The 20,002-nt window shown below is 42.0% G+C and overlaps 1 protein-coding gene and 1 long non-coding RNA gene across 2 annotated transcripts in view; one reads left to right on the forward strand and one right to left on the reverse strand.

Annotated features, from left to right (window-relative positions):
• Positions 1 to 20,002, forward strand: part of GSG1L (GSG1 like) — a 49,228-nt gene that overhangs the window by 17,404 nt on the left and 11,822 nt on the right. The window contains 3 exon segments of the mRNA XM_015877310.3: positions 12,581 to 12,733; positions 15,200 to 15,311; positions 18,774 to 18,941. Of these exon segments, the coding sequence (XP_015732796.2) occupies positions 12,581 to 12,733; positions 15,200 to 15,311; positions 18,774 to 18,941 (433 nt within the window).
• LOC107320940 (uncharacterized) lies at positions 42 to 18,779 on the reverse strand. Its single transcript, XR_014933931.1, has 7 exons — positions 17,959 to 18,779; positions 14,880 to 16,904; positions 14,146 to 14,227; positions 13,761 to 13,835; positions 12,524 to 12,751; positions 11,937 to 12,043; positions 42 to 8,477 (listed from the first exon to the last, which is right to left on the reverse strand). It is a non-coding gene; the product is annotated as an uncharacterized LOC107320940 (long non-coding RNA).

The following is a 20,002-nucleotide window of genomic DNA, read 5'->3' on the forward strand; positions in this document are numbered from 1 at the left end:
AGTTGCTGCGTGGTGCCAGTGTATATTTCTAGGCTGTTTCATTTTTCGTTTCTGAAGCAGTCAAGCTCTTCTGGGGCAGTTTTAGTGAAGAAAAATATTGTTGTTTCTGAAGCTTTTCTGTGCAGTTCTATGACACGTTCACAGAAGGGGGAATGCTCAGCTGGAGCCTGATTTCTTCACCATCAGCCTTGTACTGTCCTGAGATACTTACACCACACGTGGAAAGAAAGCAGTGGCAGTGATGCCCAGCTGACTTTCACTGCAAATTATTTAACTTATAGACCTATTCTGTTCCTTCGTAAATAGAAAGAACTTCCAACTCCTTTAATTTCTTCATCCTGTCACTCAGCATTGATCTTGTGAGTATCCCTTGTGCTGTTATAATATTCCAACAGAAATCTGCATTTTAACATGTATCGCTCAAGCAAGCAATGAAGTTATTCAGAGCAGATGATTGCAGAGAGAGATGATTTCCCAATTCCAAAGTGAAAACCTGTTTAGGAAAGGTATATAGCTGGATAACTGTGCTCAGCTGCTGGCAAGGGGCAGGAGACAGATTTCCCCACTTCTGGAGCACTTAGAAACCTGCATACAACTCCAGGTTCTTGTGGTGTTGACTGGGTCTGTGCTCAGGGCAGAAGCTTGCAGCTATTCAGTAGCACCTGGTGCTGGGACAGATACTTGATTCCTCTTCAAGTAATTGAGATATGATAAAAATGCAGCAAATATATAGAAACTGAGAATCTTTTTCTGAGCTCAGTTGTACTAATATGCTTTGGTTTTCACAGAACATTGTGTAACTGGGAACACAACTTGTCTTTACAATGAGACTTCTGCTTACTCATTTTCTTTACACATTCTTAGCATCTATCACCACTAAAAAGTGGTTGTTCAAGGCTTTTTTATTATCCAAAATGTCTCTAGGTATGCATGCTCAATTACTGCAGCTGGGGACTCAGCTTTCCAGAGTTTTCTTTCAAGTTGGCTTTCCCTGCTCCAAATCAGGCCTGTGTCTCACCAACTTCTCAGCTAAGTACAGGTTGTTGGAGTCTGTCAAAACACCTCCAAAGCACATCATCTCTCACTTTGAAGGCAAGCTAGAAGGAAGCCTAAGTACAGACTTAGTCTGGTTGTATAACAAGTTTTTCTACAGCCCATCACCAATTAGCAACAAGTCACAGTAAAACCCCATCAGAATATTTACAACCTTTTTAACAGAGAAAAGTTGATCACTGAAACATTTACAGTAAACTAAATTTAAAACTACGTGCTGGGGCCCAGGTGCAGATCTTACATTCATAAATGAAAACCTGTTTCTTATTTCACCCTTAAAACATAAGGATCCACGATTTAGAGCTCCCTATCTTTAGTCTGCTTATGCAGAACTGGATATAGTGTTTCTGTTCAGCTATTACAGCTTTTGTATATATTGCACCTACTAAAAGGAGGCAGATCTGAGCAGCAAGATTTGGGGCCAACAGACCCACAGTGTGGTATAAATAAACATTTCCAACCTACAGTAGGAGAGCCCTTCCCTGCTCTAAAGACAGCTGCCAACAATCTGTCAGAATCCTGTAAGCCTAACATTGAATTTATTAGCTATTGCTGGTTGTTAGTGCTAAATCTGCTTAACAAAATCAGCTTTGTGATGGCAGATCTAATGAGAAAAAAATATATTTTCCGTGTGCACATTTATTATGACATTATTCATTCACTAATGGTGAAGGAAGGTAGGATAATAGGTTACCAACTAGGTTACTTTGGACTTTTAAAGGGCTCTCACTGAGCAGTTGGTTTTGGGTCCCATGCAGCCTTCTATTTTCTAAATCTCATTACAGAAATGAGTAATAAGATGGCAAGTATTTCCAAAAGGAGCTGGAAGAAAGCTGCCACCTGAGCTTTAAGTCCTGGATTGTTCCTGGAATTCTCTCAACAAAGCAAATCAAAAGTTCATTCTTGCTGATTATTTTGACATCAAAAAGGGGTAGCTGGTTTAGTAAGGGGTGCTGATCTGTTACTGAAAAACACATCCAGTTTTTAGCTACTTGGTTCATCTTTTAATGTTCCTCCCAGCCATTCCTCTGCCTACGGGCTACTCAAGACCTCACTTGTTCAACACAGCTTGCTTTTCATCAGGCACCTGCCACAATGTCCACCCAGCACACTGGGCTGCAACACACTCCATAATACTCCCTTTCTCATCAGCCATTCTGGGCTCACCTCCTAACTGCCCTCTCCCATCCCTGTAGATCTGACCTCATGAATGACACACAATTACACACAAATACAGGCCTGTTCCTCCCCATGCATAAAACTGTGTGGAAGTTTGAACTCCCTCAGCCTTCTCTAAATAACATAAATGTCAGCCATCAACCACAATGACAGTGAGGGCAGAAGGAGAATGAGGTGCTCCAACCTGATGAGTCCTGTTGGGAAGCTGCTTCAGGAGCAAGCTGAAAGATCATTGTGCTCAACAAGCTCAAAACTGAGATGGTTGCACCCACATAGGGCGAGATTCACACGTGGGATTCACAGGACAATCTCTTTACAAGGATGGTACAATTTAAACTACTTTAGTGTTCTGTAAAAACTCACTTGCTTCAAACGTCAAATCCATGGAACAATCCCCACAAAAAATAACAGCAGGTCATGGGCAACTGCCTGCACAGCACTGCTTTTTACTTATCCATGGGGAAATTCACGTGCATAAAGTAAACAAGGCCTTTTAGACACCGTGAAAATTGAGGCAGCATAAAATCTTACAGAAGGAAAATGTTCATTGCTGGTGAGTATTTAACGCTCAAAAATGTTACAGGGGACTTTTTAAATTATAGACTACACTGGCAGAGATAGAAAACGACTCCTGTATGTCCTCTACACAGCTCACAATGATGCATCCTGCAGAGATGAAAAATAAAAGTCTGTGCTGTCTGAAAAGTAGCTGGCAAAACTAGGATGACAAACAAGAAGTAAATAAAGTCTCACCTAAACAAAGCACAGGGAAAAAAAGAGAAAGCTTAGCTAAATCTATACATGCTTTTAAGCCAGCGCTACAATAGCGGCTAATGAGAAGGAAAACGAGATGCCTGATTTTAATGGGTACTGACATAACTGGTGTATCAGAAATTTGACAAGAGAAAGATAACTAGAAGGACAGTAATGTCATGGCACTGATTGCACTGAAAGTCAAAGCAGATGTCTTGTGCTAAAGCTGAACAAGAACAACAAGGTAAAACCATTAACAATCTCTGTAGATTATTCCATGCTCAGACTAAAAGCACAGAATTAAAGACGCAATCACCCATTGGGTTGGCTGTCAACAGCGGGGTCAAATTTGGGAGCAGGGATGGGATGAGGACAAGCAAGAAAATATCAGGGGAAAACTTCAAAACTCTGCACACAGGCTGAGAAAACATCCCTCTAGATATGATGCACAGACTAAAATTTGAAGAAACTTAATGAACACGGAGAAAGGAGTTGAGAAACTTGTAACTCTTTGCTTTTTTCCTGAGCAGAGAACTTAGTTCAAAGTGTTACCAGGAGATGCTTCACATCTGTGACTAATAAACACACATTTAGCATCCTTGCTAAAGCAGCAAGTGAAATAAAATAAAATAAAGCCTTGGGAAGGAGAGGATGTAATAAAACCAAGAGCTGATGAAAAGAAACCAATGGATCAGCTAAAACCTCTCCATGGGCAATGACACAGGAGCCACTGCTCTCCCACACAGACAAAACTGCTTGAGAAAATGGACAAGCAGCTTATTGCTGATAATGGGCTGTTCATGGCACTGAAAAAAAAAAAAGGAATTGCAGGAAAATGAGATTGCAATTACTGAGAAAGAGATCGACAGATAATATTCTATGTTGATAAATGCAAATAATCCTACCTTTACATATACAGTGATGGGTTCTGAATTAGCTTTAACCACTCAGGATAGAGTTCTTGGGCTGGTGACAGACACTTGTATGAAAACATCAATTCACTGCTCTGCAGAGCTTAAGAAAAGATGAAAAGAAACATTAGGATCCCTGTAGGAAATAAAGAACAAAACAAAAAAGATCTCCCTAACACCACATGTATTCATGATGTACCACCCACAGCACTCTGTGTGCTCTTCGCATCCCTCCCTTGCCACCCCCAGCTCAAAAAAGGATATAATAACATTTAAAGAAACAGAGAGGAGAATGACAGCTATACTCCAAGATAAGGAATGCTCTTTTGCACAGGATGGACAACACAAAGCAAATTTCAGGCTGGAAAACAGATAAATGATATTCAGAACAGCCAGGATATAATAAAAAACCAACACAATTTTTTGGTGATGTACCGTGTCACTGATAAAAAAGAGGTCAGCTTTTCTATAAGGGCTTCAAATGCCCAGAGACCTCTATGCAGTGAAAAGAAATGACTGGTTTCCCTTCAGGAATTGTACGCATTACCAAACAGTTCCTGTTGTCTTCTGATATATTTCACTTTTGGCTTACGTTGGTTTTAATAGAACTGTAACAGAGTGTATATATGTATGCACTCATGCAAACCAGTACCTGAGCACTCGTATTAAGAGAGTTAAACACAGAGGAGGAAAAAATATGTTACTTACCCTGTTACCTATCTTTTATCAGTGGGGTTTTTTGTTTGGTTGGGTTTTTGTACACATCTGTTATGAATCATTAGTTATATTTAAAAGCCGAGCAAATACACAAAGATGAAACCATGCTTAAGAGCAGAATTCCAGCTACATTTGCATCAGGAAGCAGTAAGCTTGCTTTTCATGCTGATAATGCAAAAGGTCTGGAGAATATTGCTTCTTGGCTGTGGGGAATGCTAGCTGCAAGGTCTGAGCATAATTCATCCCTCAGCCCAGTACTGAGAAGTACACGACCAGGCCTGAACTGCAGCTCTACAGAGGGAACATTTGGCCAAAATACACTCATCAATGCTTACAGGACAATCCTGATTTAGAGTATTTTTCATGATATTTCACATTATGTTACTCAACTGAGAACACACGGTAGGAAAAAGAATATAGAATCAAGATATTCCACAGTCAGTTCAATGTCACGTACAGGATTAAATGTCAAGTCAAAGCCACAAAAAGATACAGAAACCACATCAGCATGCCAAAGAGAATCTTTTTGTTTAGCTCACAGCAAAACCTCGCCTTTCAAAACAGAGAAACCCACGAAGAACCACAGCTAGACAAAACAGCTGGCATTTCTTCTATCAGCTACACAGATCCCAGCGATTACATTTGTCAAATGGTCTTTCATGTTCTGAGAATGCAGTCTCTTCTCTGAGAGCTTTTTTGACTGCCTTAGTTGCTTTACAAGAGCAGATAGTTTCAGATACCTCCGATGGCTCTTAGGATTATGAAGCTTTATTTGCTTTGGAGGGGAGTTTTACTTAGTTTTGAGGTCTGTCTCTCTCCTTCCACTTTTTCTACACCGCAGCACATGAGGAGCAGGCAGATGGTCTGATATTATGGGACTGCATTAACCAACAGATGGACTGACTGCTCAGAGCTGAGTCCCTATGCCAGCCACAACAGCATGCTCAAGGTTTATTCCTTCCACCAATTTTTATCGATCATTCCAACATTTCTGGCTTTTAATTCCAGTCTTGAAGCAGCAGACGTGAGCAAATGACTCAAACCATCAGAAAGCAAATGGAAGAGAAAGCATGAGATTTACACGACCAATTTAAGATTACATTAACGCTTTTCCCAAACAAGACATACAACATGTCACAATCTGTACCTGTTTGTATATTTTTCCTCTCTTTTCTCTTGCAATGAATGTGAAGCAGAGTAATTAATGTGAGATTCAGGTGTCAGTTCCAACACCGCAGAAATTGAGTCTGGAAAAGCAGAGCTATGACAGAGTGCTTAGAAACACAGGGAGAACAAAACCCAGAGCAGATGAAACAAGAGAGAGGACCAGAAATGCAAAGAAAATATCACTTAAAACCTTAAAAATCAGAAGAGCAAGAAAACCACACATCCAGTAAATCTATGTAGCACTCACCAGAAAAGCAGGATCTATTCTATGAAGGGTGAAGGGGCTGTCAGCGCAGCAGCAGCATCGTGCTACTAGTTCTGGAATTGAATATTAAAGAAAATAATGTTAAAGAAATAACTAGATTTCCACAGCGTGGCAGACACTTTGCTCAGTCTGTTTCTATCACATAGAGTCTTTTTGTCATATGCAGTGTGATGTCAAAAACATACTGCTTGTATCAGAAACTTCCAGACAGATCAAGTTTGAGTTGACAGAGGAGTGATTTGAGATGATGTCACATCATAGCTCAGAAGAATTCCTTCTGACTGTCAGAGCAGATGTTTAGCACTGAATTACAAGGAACCTAGTAAGTATAAAGGTTTTTAAGATTTCTTTAGCTGTCCTCACACTGGCTCAGTATTATGACTTGCACAGGGACAGCGTGGCACACTGTCGCAGCTCAAATGAGGCCACTTTGGTCAGATCCTTGAATCCATCAACCAGGAGAGCAGCTCTACCATTAGAACAGCTGGTGAGCAGTAACCACACTCCACCTTCAGTTCAAGGCAGAGGCAGGAGCTGTTTCCAAGGAGGCTAAAATCCCACTGCAATGTCCTGAATATAGTTTACTACAATAAGGAAGCTGTGTTTCTGTTGGAAAAGGCCCACAGGAATCAATACAGACTCTGGTCCACAGCTCCATGCACATCACTTGTGGAATAGCATGCATTCAGGAAGCAGTGCCACCAGTGTGGCAGGTAGCACACATTTCCAAGCCACCAGCCAAAATATATGATATATCTCCATGCACACAATTACTGCCTGCACCACGTATAACACAGTTAACGTGACTCAGCAGCCTCCTTCAGGAATAGCAGTGAGATTTTCCCAGAAGAGATTCTTTACGAGCAAACAGCTCATGTTTATGGATTAAAAATGCTTTGAACTCTTAACAGCAATTCCTCTGTCAGCCGCCTCTTCAGTGTTGCCTTGAGAACAAGCACTAATATTGGATCTTTGACAGTCAATTTCATGACCTGACCACCTGGAGAAACAGGCCAGGATGGGATTTCAATATCGTTATTTCATCCAGAGACAGGCCTTACAATCTGGCATCGGAAACTGTTGGCACAAGGAGCTGGCATCACAAATCAACGTTCTGAGTTTCCAGCAAGCATATTATCACACACACTGAGCATGGTTGTATATGCATGTGAGAGAAGGCATAGATGTGTTTTTATACTCTTTAGAACTGGTTTTATTCTCAAAAGCAGAGCAGTAGATGAAATTATGCAACTTCATGGTTCTATAAACAGAGGCAAAGGCTTCTTTATCAGCACAGTCTCATTCAGACAGCACTAAACTCTGGCTATTTCAGCTCCAATTGCAAACAAGTCTGGAAATGGCTTTACTAAATCAAGACAGCCAGGAATCATCTTTGCATCCTGTAAGGAAAAAGCACCAAAGTGCACAACAATAACTTCTTCACTTTCTTGAGGTCAGTTTAACCAGAGCTCTCTCATACAAAAGGAGCAGTCACAACTGTTGCCTGTTTTTTAGGACAGGAAATTGCACAGGGTTTGAACAAAGAGTACTCGATGCTTTGATTTGTATTCAGAGTACTCTGAACAGCCCTTAGTTTTTCTTTCTCCAAATGAAAAAAGCCAGATGCAAACCACCAGAACACCCTACAAAGACAGAAGCAGTTACTGCAGTTTCATCTTCAGTTGGGTATTGCAAAGCCTAAACCTGCTCAAAACTTCAAGAAGTCATTGACCACACTGTTCTTCGAGCTGCTTAATCAGGAATTCACCAAAACATGGTCTGATGCTCGGAGTTCTAAGTACAATTTCTGTGACATTTTTCAGGATTCCTTTTTCAAAGGAAGCTCAACATTGAAAACTTCTGATTCAGGATGCTCCTTGCTGAGAGGTAATAGTGTGTTCATTTACAGTGCCTTGCCTGGCGCTCAGGGTTGACATACTTGACTTTATTCAAGTTATATGAAGAATTTTTCAACCTTGAGGCTCATTACAGTCTGAGGTAAAGCCTCTTTATCTCACTGTCAAGAATAAATTCTGCTTGCCTCATTTTTCCATTCCAGAACAGCCTGCAGCATCCTTTTGTTAGCATGTTGTCACTGTGCAGTTACACTCAACACAATCACCACTTTTGAAGATACACACTTAGTATCTATGAATCTATTTGATACTGCCCTCCACTATCTGACAGAAGAACAAGAGACTGATCTTGTCAGATGGTTATGATGTACTCGAGTTCCTCAAGTTTCAGCACTCCTGTGAATAACAATTATCTTGTCACAATGAACAGGATGTTCACCGCGTTTACAGTTGCAAGAAAATACATTTCCTTGGCACCCAATACTGCTGATTCAGAGGCTGAGTCCTTTTCTGGGATGATCTGAAAGGTGGAATTCAGTTCTGTGGGGAGACAGCACTGGTGATTTTCATCAGGACCTGCACAAAGACAACACACTATTAAGGAAACAGTAGTGCAATGCTCAGGGATGCACTAACATCCTAAGAATCTCTAAACAACAACAATCCCACCTGCAAAATATCCCCACACAACACATAGAATGGGAGCAAAGAGCCAAAGTGACCCACAATACACAGATTTCTATCATAGCCAGCTACACTGTTGAGGATGCAATAGGCTTGTTAGTGTAGAGACACCTAGGGGAAAAAAATGGCAAAATAAGGCATATCAGAACAGCAGGTGTTGATGGTAATGAGATTACTAAGTCATCAAAATCCTCCTATCTACATGTAGCTTCTCATGACACCATGCTGGGAGACACAGGACAGCAAGTAAATTGTGATGTGTAATAGAGACATAACAGGGAGACAGACTGCTGTCAGCTCCTGTCTGAGACAAGAACGTAGCACATTGCTGATAACCTGCTAAAAGCCCAGAAGGTGTGAGGTGGACTTGACAGGCAACATCCCTCTCACCCAATATCATTTCAGGGAATCCTGGAAAAACTGTCTGAATACATTTTGCTTGTGAGAATGCACGTATGGGAGTGAAAGGAAAGCAGTTTTGCTTTAATTTTGTTTTAAAGTAGAAAACCATTCTTTGCTAGGAGGTCTCACATTGCTGCCACAGCACTGCAAGGTGAGCAGGGATGACACACTGCCTGACTAATGCTGCACCTTTCCACTGTTACAAGGAAAGTCCTTGGCTTAACACACACATCTTCAGTAAGCTCTGTACATGAGCTCATGGCAACGCTCCGTTGTCACATAACAGCTAGTTTAGTGAAGAAGCAAACTGAAAGCATACACAGCACAAAGACCAAATGTTGAGAGATAGAATACAAACACTCAGGTGAAGGCCATACAGATAGGAGACTCCTAATGAATCCTTTCAGTGCATCACAGTCACCAACATACAGTGCTGTGCAGTACCACACTGACCTGAGCAGAATTTCAGCTCCCTTTTATGCCTCTGTGGCTGTTAGTGCTGTGCTAAATGCCGTGTCCCTGTGTGCTGGGCCCTTCTATAGAGATAAACTGCTTCTCTGTAGTTTCCCATCATTTCTCAAACTCATTACGTTTGTGTCCACAGCACCCAGTTTCAAACACCTTTTCCTAGGTGGGCAATGGGTAGCTTACGTGCAGTTTACATACTTGAAGTAAACTCCAGAAGCCATAATGTAGGAATCCTGATATAACCACATTGGCTTCCCTATCTTCTTAAAGCAATTGGCTCAGATGACTTCTTGATATTTTTATTGAAGCTTGACTTTCTCTCCTACTCCTTGTAAGCTGCTTCAGATGGCTTATTTAATAGCATGAGGTTGAAGCATAGCAATGATGTACAAATATTAATGAATGAATTGCCTGTGCTACTGGTAGACATTCTGGAAGCTTAGAAAACCTCCAAGCTCTTGGTTTCTTTGGGCAGAATAAAATTTACAGGCTGAAAGGTGAATGAATGACAACTGCAGTTCATCATTTGGAACAGGGTGTTGAGGTTGATAAGCCTTGCACTGGAAGCTGGGGAGGAAGCAATAGCAATCAGGCTGGAGAGAGACAGAGCTGAAAGAATCACCAGAACTTTGAAGGTGAAGTTAGTATTTCTGGTTGTATATAACTCTGAACAAAACAGACAATGGGTGGCATGTTTTATTTACCAAATAAATCTGGGTCTGGCTCTCAGGTGAAAATAACTTTTTCATCTGCTCAGGAAATGAATCATGATTACTTTATAAGCTTACATCAAACAATGTTCAGCATCAGGACTTAGTATTGAAGCCTCTTCAATTCCCAGAACACCCAATCTCAAATCTGCGTTTAATTTGGAAGTGAGCCAGAGATTGTTATAATGATACAGTGATATGGGAGGCAGATTGAAGCACTTTTCTTAGAAACATCCATGTTACCAATACTAGTAAGCACTAATATTACAGTGGTGTTGGGAGATGCTGTGCTTGGCACTGTTCTATGCAGCACAAGGAGATTTACTTTTAATGTCCTGGAAAGATGCTGAAGATAATAAGAGCAAATGCAGGCATATGACTATTCAAGAGACCTGAGTCTGTGCAGGGTGAGGGTAGGGGTCACATGTGGAAGAAAAAAAAGAAATCTTGCAAGAAGAAGGGTTGAAACAAGGGGACAGATGACACATCCAGTAAAGTAGAGGACAGAGCCATACCTCAGCCTTGAACTGCAGTCACTGCTACAGCACTACCCTGGTCTGTATGTACCTGCAGTGGGTATCCCCAGAAGTTAAAAAGGGGAATAAACAAACATTGGGTCAGATGTACTTTGTGTTATTCTATCAAGGTTTGGTGGAGGAATTTATGAATTTGAACTAATTAGTCAGGGCTTTCTGCTGCCTCAGGTTACAATTAGGTTTACATAATCTGATCCATTCCAACTCGAAGCATTTCACCATTTCCCTGTTACAGAAACTTATGGTTTTAAGAAAATGAGGTAAAATCTCTCCTTAATCCTGCTGTATCTCAGAACAATACCTTGGCTCTCTCTCTCCTATTTCTTTTCAGAGAAGTGTTGCCAGTTGCCTTGATACCAAATTGACTAATAGACATGAAAGAAACAGCTGTTTGCTGTTGATAGATGCAATACTACGCAAAGGCAGCTGTAAACAAACCTTTTAATTTATTACACTATCTCTGTAGCACTGCTTAAGAGCTCAAAAGATCAGACATGGTGACAACTAATCACACATATGAATCAGATGCAGTTTCTCAGAGAAAATGTGAGCTGGGATCATCCTGGTCACTAACTTACTCAAATATTTGATAAAAGTGAGACTTAGGTATCTGATTCACTAAGCTCAACTACGTATTATTACCATACATGTTCTTACAGTGAGGAGAAAGTGTATAAATAGAAGTGCATTCTTTAGTAGTCTCTATGGTTACAACTAGCATTTTTCTAATATTCACCATTGTCTTCAAATGCTTAATTTTCCATGTTTCAATTGCTGAGGCTGAAATTTTCCATCACCGCTCTTTGTTTCCAGGTGGATTCACTAGCAGTTACACTAGCAAATGTACAGAAGAATTCTAGTAGGTCCTTAATGCTGAAACAGCAATTGGGAATCTGGCAGGGACTTACTATTATCGTCTGTTACCATCCTCTCGAATTTACCCCATGGCTTGCTGCCTTTTAAAGACTCAGCAAATCCTGCCAGAGGCTTTGTGCTGAAACTTCCAAATGTAACACCTAAAAAAACTGCATCAGCCTCACATGGCCACTACCAAAATGCAGCCAGAACCACGTATCTGTGGACAACCCCAAGGAGCTACAAAACAAGGTTCAAAATGGGGCACATCAACTCTTCCCTTCATCTGCAGGGCTGTACCTAAGGGCTGAGAACACAGAAGGCTACACAATTATTATGATTATTACCTGCAGGTCTTCAAATAAATACACTGCACATACCTGGCTCCACCCTTCCAGTATTCTGACAGCTTTCATGTTCATCCCAGCAGGCAGATAGATGAGTGGATCTCCAAAAACTCACAGCAGTGCAATCATTCTGCAAGACACTAACTTGTGTGAAAGGGAATTTCTAAGAATAAAGCCCAAGACAAGCCTGTAATATGTATTTTAAAACCTGGACAGGACATTTTCTTTGAACAGCCTTGCCAAAGAGAGGTATCCAAGACTGGACATCTCCCACCAACCATACTCTTAAATTATGTGTGCCATCACGACCATGCATGCTAGATTCTGCTTATTTAAGTCATGATGTAGTGGGGGGGGGGGGGGGAAATAGACTCTATATCCTACGCTTTGGGTCACAGGAGTCAAGATACTCTAGTTACACCTAAAGAGGTTCTCTAGCCAAGCCGGGATCCTACACAACAGCTTGTTTTTAATCTGACATTTTTATCACCCTTCTGTTCTTCAGATCCTCATTCATCACCTTTTACTATTTCTCAGAGTTTTGGTGGTTGTTAACTAAATTTAAGCTTTTTGAATATCCAATTACTGCTTTTCCTGATTTTCCTAATAGTTTTTATTACCTTTGATCTCATGGAAGTATTTAGCAAGTGACCAGTTGCTCCTCTTGTACATTGCAGGTGTCCTGTGGTTGTCAGTAGTATCTGAGGTGTTATACATCATGCTGTTAGTCGTCGGATTCAGCCTTATGTGCCTCGAGCTCTTTCATTCAAGCAGTGTAATAGATGGGCTCAAGTTAAATGCCTTTGCTGCTGTCTTCACTGTGCTTTCAGGTATGAGTGTTCCTTTCCCTTGTTGCCATAAGAAACAGGACAAATCCAAATGCTAAAACTTTGAAGGGATAAAAACTAGGGGCTACAAGACTCTTTTATCCCCACTGAAAGATCATATTTTCACTGCAAATTGGGAGGCTCTGACCAGGGAGAAGTAAAAAATAAAAAGCAGAGTCCTGATTTTACAATGGCAATGCAGTAATTAGCCTCTCCCATACTCTGCCCAGCCACTTCCAGAGCCTCAACCTCCATTTTCAGCAACATCACTTGGATAATGCAATAGGAAATGAGGAATCTATTGTGTTGAAAACTATTTTCTTTTTCCCCCCATGTCAATCCTAAGAGCATATGAAGTCTTGACACTCCAAACCAAAGAAGGATGTTTATCTTGTTCTTTAGCAAAACTGAGAATGAAAAGGATTCCACAGTAATCACACTTAGGAGAAATCCCAAGAGTAAGTTTGGGACATGTATATCCTTCAGAACAACTGGTTCAGACTGTTTTCATGCCCTGTCTGTACTTGGAGCCTCTCAGTGTATGAACTTAAGGAATTCACTTGTCAAAAAGTTATCAGATCTTACCATGTAATGAAGGTCCATTTCACTTCTATGCTGGCTCAGATCTCCCCTTCCCAGGATTTACACAAGCAACCAGCCACAGGTGGCTTTGGTGAGCACACATGGATGGACTTCTTTGGCAGAAAGAACTTCTGAATTAAGAGGATTTTGTTCTGCTGCGTTTCAAGCTGGAAGACATTATAACATGCGGTGCACATATCTGTGAAAGAGTGTCAATCTTCAGGGACTGCCTCAAACTGAAATACAGTTAGTGATATAAAGCTTTGATCAGAAGTGAATCTGACAGTACAAAAAAAAAGTCTGCTAAAAACTACCAAAGAATGATTTTCTGGTTCAGATGTTGCTCCCAACCCTCTTCCCATTAGGCAGAAGAAGTAATAAGTAATAAGTGCCAGCTTCAATTTCATCCCTGTGTTCCAGCAGTCCTTGTTCACGACCTCCTACTCACCTGAGTCAATGGACTGTCATCTTGGCCTCCCACTCAGCAAACGGGCTGAACATTGCTGAAACATCCATCTAAATTCTTTAGGAAAGAAAAAACAGAACAGCCTTGCCAAAGTTAGTCCTGGCTGTGTCAAACCTCCTGATGACTCTGACTGACAATGACATGCCTCAGGGTAGTCTGTAATATTTTATCAAGGCTGAAAAGCTACCGGCAGAAGTAATAGGAACAGCAAAGCACAAAATTTAACATCAATGTCATAACCATCAGCTGGAGAAAAAAAACATTTACTTAAGTATAACAAACTCCCAGTGAATTCTGGAAATTAAATGTAGCCAGAGACAAGGAAGGTGTGCAGCAGCCTCCCACCCTGCTGAATTCTCAGTTTTACCTGTGGGATCTGCTCTTTCCTCCTCCTGACTACCCGGTGTGTCACACTGACATCAAGCAGCTGAGCAATTCCCTCCAGTTTCCTGTAATAAAATATCTCCGTTCAGCCTGTGCAGCAGTTTGTAGCAAATATGAATGTTATCTTACTGAAGGTCCTGCAACAGAAACACATCATTCCCCTGGCTTCCTCCCCCAGAATTGCCCTACATCATCCACATGTGTGAGACTAATGAAGTGCTTTCAATTCTGGAAGTAAGCAGGAGTTTAAAAAGAGTCAAAATTTGGGTCTAGGGGAGAGAAAAATGGGATCTGCCACCTGGGGGAAAGGCAAGAATGAAAAAAACATGGATGGTCAGAGACAAGAGGTGATTTCAGTTATAGAGCAAAGCGTAATGCACCCTGTTGGGGCAGAACATCCATATTTCAAAGCACCTGGAACTGGTGTTGCAGCACGGTGTGCTTTGAAACATCTATAGGAAAATGGACAATCCTGCCTTACTCTTATCTCAGCAAAATACAGTTGTGCCATAAAGCAAGTATCATCAGAAGCATTCCTGTGATCATCTCACCACACGTTACTAAGAATGCCGTTAACTTTCTTGTGCAGCATCCAAGTGCTTTATATGTGCACAAATTTACATATCTATCAATTATTCAGCTAAAACATAGTTCTGTTTGGAACCGACGCATCCACCCCAGCACTGCCTACAAAAGCATCTCTTCCTGTTCTCTTACCTGAGGCCTGTCTGAGTCGGGCTGTGAGATGCCTTGTGGGTGGTAAACCCTTGTTGTGCAGCAGTGAGGTTGGTGGTGATGCTGATTGTGCCATATTTTCTTCAGCGGTTTTCTTTCTTTAACATTTCTCTTAATTGAGGATTCAGTATGATGTAAAATAGCGAGCTCTCAGTCACACCTTTCCTCTGCACACACCTCCACAGTACAACAGGAGGCATGAAAACGCAGCAAAGCCTGCAGTGGAGCTTTCAGAGCACTTCCAGCAGTAGCTGGAGCTGTAAAAAAAAACCATTTCAGCTGTTCTGCTCTCATCTTCTCAGGTCTCTTGGGGATGGTGGCACACATGATGTATACTCAAGTGTTCCAAGTGACAGTCAGCCTCGGGCCAGAAGACTGGAGGCCACATTCATGGGACTACGGATGGTCCTTCTGGTAAGTGTCACCACCCTCTTAATATCTTTTCATTTCTGACTTGCTCCATCAGTCTGTTGGGAGATTGTACGTATCATCTCCAATTGCTGGGAACACGCATGTGAATTTCCAGCTGCCAAAACACTGCGAGCAAAACTCCACCATAGCCATGCTATCACCGAAGTGTTAGAGGACAGTTATCAGTAACTGTGCAGCAGCAGCTGTGCATATCAGCAGGTACATAGCATTTCTAAATAAACAGCAGCCACAATTACCAACGCAGATTGAGCACTCTCATTAAAGTTCAATTTAGGTACATAATTATTGTGGCATTCCAAAGAGTTTTAGAGGGTTTTTTTTGTTGTTGTTGTTTACAATTAATGTCTCCGTTGAAACATACAGTGCAGTTTTTAACACAGCTGCAGAGGAATGCATAGTGCTCCTGGCACCATGGTCATTCCCTTTGAGTCAAGGGGAGGCTTGGGGCAACAGACATTTAGGAGAAGTATTGTTATATATGTACATACAAATGGCTTGGTCAAGAGATACCAACTGCATTCCATCATCTGCAAATTTCTAAGAAGCTTGATAAGAAAAGGAGAACGTGGAGAATAAAAAGACAAACACTGCAAACAACATCCACATCCCTCCAGAAGCATCAGCCTCTTTGTGCAGCTAATGGGGAAAATACTTCAGCTTTTCTTTCATTTCTCAATATATTGCGTCAGTTTAATTCCATCTCAAAGCTCAGACGACGATCTTTGCAAGCACCAATAAATGAATACAAATACATCTTATGCACAGCACTGCAGGGAGTTATTAGTCTCTCCTTCTCTCCTCACTAGACTAGGCTTTATGAGAGGAGTTATCAACATTTTAGTAACATATCATTAAATATAAGCAACATTATTTTAAAAGACCACCTTATTATCTGTACTAATGGTAAATACTCATAATTGCATACGATTTTATAAGCTCATAATTGTATTTATAGGTGTTTATAACATACGTAATAATAATAATTGTATATTTATTAATATAATTAAATAGTAATGCCTGCTATCTGGTTTTAGTCATCTATTTCATGATTTACCATGAAACTAAAAATTCACAAGGTTGCTAAACGTCTTGCATGACAAATCAGTCATTAGATTATTCTCTTTCATTTCATGCAAGACAAGAGATGCCGTGCCATCAGAGGCTCCTGGCCCCTGTATGGCATCCTGCTAGACCCACCTGCTAGAGCACAGAGAAATGCAACAGCACTGGAAGGAGTGCCAGGGATCAGCGCCATGGCTAAGAGCCAAAGGGCACCAATGGAGATCCAGGCTGTCATTCATTTTCCGTGTAACAATGGGAAAACTATTTTTGCCATAACTCTATTCCCACTCTATCAAATGGGGATGATAATCACACCTTCCAAAATGAGGAGTAGTTGCTTGTGATCTGCTCAGGTGTCACAGGGTTCGCAGTGCAGCCTTTGGTCCATGTTACTTTACCCCATTTTCCCAAGCCTTTGGCAAAGCCTGGCACAAGTCAGGAGCGGAGCAGGGTGTCCCTCCAGGCAGTGAATTTCAGAAGGCCAGAGGATCAATGGACGTCCAAGCTTGGCCCCTCCAGAAAGAAAACAAATGCCCAAGTGGGAGCAGTTTGAGTCACAAGCCAAGCACAGCCCTAAGCTGAGCCACCAGAGGCAGTGCAGATGCAGTCACACCACGCTTGATCCACAGCTGGCTTGGAAGCACTGCTGCTAAAGAGGTCTCCAGTAAGGTAGGATGCATCTCAGCGCTCTTTACACTTAAAAATTAAATTTAACCAGCATCCACCATAGAGGCTGAAATATATCAGTCCAAATTGGCTTATGATGATGATTTGCTGAATGCCAAATGTGAGGTCACAGTCTTCGTTCTGCATTTCCTCCCCTGAACTCTTCAGTATTTGTGAGTTAATAATTAGAAATTATCACAAGCCTTCAAGAAAACAATGTCTCCATATATTATTCACCAGGCACTAAGCAGGCACAGTGAAGCGTGTGGTTTCAGCTGGCTTCTTCCTTGATATCAATTAGGAGACCAGCTGGAAATGTTTGGGGATGTCGGTGCTTCTCCACCAGCTGTATGAAGACACTTGCAAGGCTTCCCTGTGCCTGGACACACACAGCACAAGTTTCCTTCCCACTTCTTGACCCAACCACAGGAAACCTAACAGAGCTTCATCCCCCTGGGGTTCTCTGCACTTCTCATTTGGTTGCATCTGGCAGACAGGTTCAAAAATCCCAAGGAAAAGGCTGCCTCTACACACTTCATTGCCACAGGAGTCCCTAAAGGACTGTTGTTATGCACTGAATTTTGAAGTCACTGAAACGAGCCATTTCTGTTTACTTGAACCATTTTTTCAGTCCATGAATAAGCGTTCTTTGCTTAATTTTCAACAAAGAACTGTTTCCTTGTCTGCAGAATATTTGCAGAATGGGAAAACAGTTCATGCTGAGGGCTCTGTTTATAATGTTTATTTATGAGGTAATGCTATTGTGCTATGTTTTTCCTATCCTGCATAATTTATAACAGTGTTAAAATTGGTTATAGAAAACCTGCTCCTTTCTTTCATCTTAAGTGTGTAGCTGACAGATGATTAAGTTAGTTAAGAAGTCAGTGTGAACAACACATACCTGGAGCTGATGGGCTGAATGCAAGGTCCAGGGGAGTCTGAACACAGATAATTTCTGCAAACAAAAGAAGTTCTTCATGCTGGGAGCCCCATGCTAAGGTTGCTGCTCCAGCCTGGCACTGCCACAGTCACTTTATTTCCACTTCCTTCTCCTGCTGTCTCCCCATGCTCCTGGTTATCACTTGCATATGCACAGCATGGGCTGCCTGAGGCTGGCTAGCACCATCTGCATGCTTGGGTCATGGCCCTCAGGTTGGGGCTCTCCACAAAATGGAAGTGCTGTCTCCCACTCTGGTTGGGCTTCCAGAGACTGGATGTAAGCCAGGAATACTAGAAGTGACCCTGAAACAGAAAAAAAAACATAAAGAGATTAATCTGATGAAGGTAAAATGGATTAGAAGCCACCCATGAAGTTGTGTTGGTAGTCAGTCTCCCAAGGATGCTCTCTGAGGTATTACAGTTTTCTGCACAGCTCCTTCCAGGAATTCCATACTGCATTTAGCACTCTCCTGCTAGGATCTGAAACACCACAAAGGGAAATCAAGACATGCTGGGCTCCTGTCAGAGTGCCCAGAGTGTTAAGATTAGCACTCTTCCATACGGTTCCCCATGGGATTGAAGCTGTGCCCAGCCCTTAGCTAAGCCCACATGCCCAAGAACGTGCCAGAAGTCTCTGGAGGTAAGATGAGGAGCACGGGTTTGTCACTGCTGACTTACCTGCCTGGTCACATCCTGTGTATGTGTGTCTCTTGGCTTCAGAAATATAACGTGAGCTACTGTCTTAACCCAGCTGTCTGCTGGTTTCTCTCTCCACAGTCTGGCGTGGGGTTCTTTCACCTGCTGCATGGCGGCCTCCGTTACTACCTTGAACTCTTACACTAAGACTGTCATTGAGTTCAGACACAAGCGCAAAATCTTTGAGCAGGGCTTTCGAGAAGAACAGAACTTCCTAGACCAGGAAGCCATCAAGTACTTCAGAGAAAGGTCAGTGCAGACAGTCTCTCGGTCAGTGGAGGCTTTCATGGATTTTGCTAGTCTCAGAAAATCCAGGCACGTGGGCAAAGTCTCAGAGATACTTGGTGAAGATGCGTGTTAAAGAGTCAAAAGATCCTACATGGTCTGGTTTTCTTAAGTTTTGTGATGTCCCAGTGCCTGCCTGGTCCCCTCTACTCATTAAGACACAAGACTGACCAGTCCTTACAATATGCATCTGACTAACAGAAATTCATACAAAGCTATACCAGATATTCCTACCCTGAAAAAGGTGAAACTTGGGTGGGGGGGTTGGGAGGGTATAGCAAATGTTACTGCTGTCCTCTCTCAGAGCATGTAATGGGTCATGCCTTAAAATCCCTAATAGCTGCTGAGATATATTCTAGTCACCACTGGAGTTGCCACCTTCCATACTCACATGCTGCAACTCATCCTGAACTCCTCCTCACAAGATCGTGCATCTGTCACATTGCAGTGCTATGCTCCTCTGCAGAAACACCCGCATTTCCACCCACGCTGCTGCCAGGGTCCTGGATTCACTCCAGATCTTGGCTGGGCTCTGAAAGCCCACAAATGCTCCTTTGCTCTGTCTCTGAGCACAGCCTGCCCCTATGTACTGCCCACCCCACACTGCTGTCTCTGCACACTGAGCCCATCGGTACACACTGCACACACCTACAGACCTGGGTGGCTCTTCAAAGCCAACTGGCTCTGACCACAGAGATCTAAGTTCCATATTCAGCTCTTTTCTTGACCAGTGTGACATGAGGAGAGCTAGCAGCAACACTTCTCACAGGCATTTCCACGTACGCACTGCTCTTCACCTTCACATACATGACTGGCCTCTCATGCACTCTTTGGCTTCCTATGCGATTCCATGTTTGGTCCATGACACACTAATCATGTCTTCCACTTCCCCTGTTATTCTGTATACACAAAATCTTTCCCCATACACATATACACACCTATCAGCAGCAGCCTTCACCTCACTGCTTGCTCATCACAACCATCTGTGACATACATCATTCTCCTTCCCAAAGAACACTCTGGTC

Source organism: Coturnix japonica, chromosome 13 (assembly GCF_054131305.1).
Source record: "Coturnix japonica strain WE chromosome 13, WE-NBRP24, whole genome shotgun sequence".
NCBI classification, from domain to species: domain Eukaryota; kingdom Metazoa; phylum Chordata; class Aves; order Galliformes; family Phasianidae; genus Coturnix; species Coturnix japonica.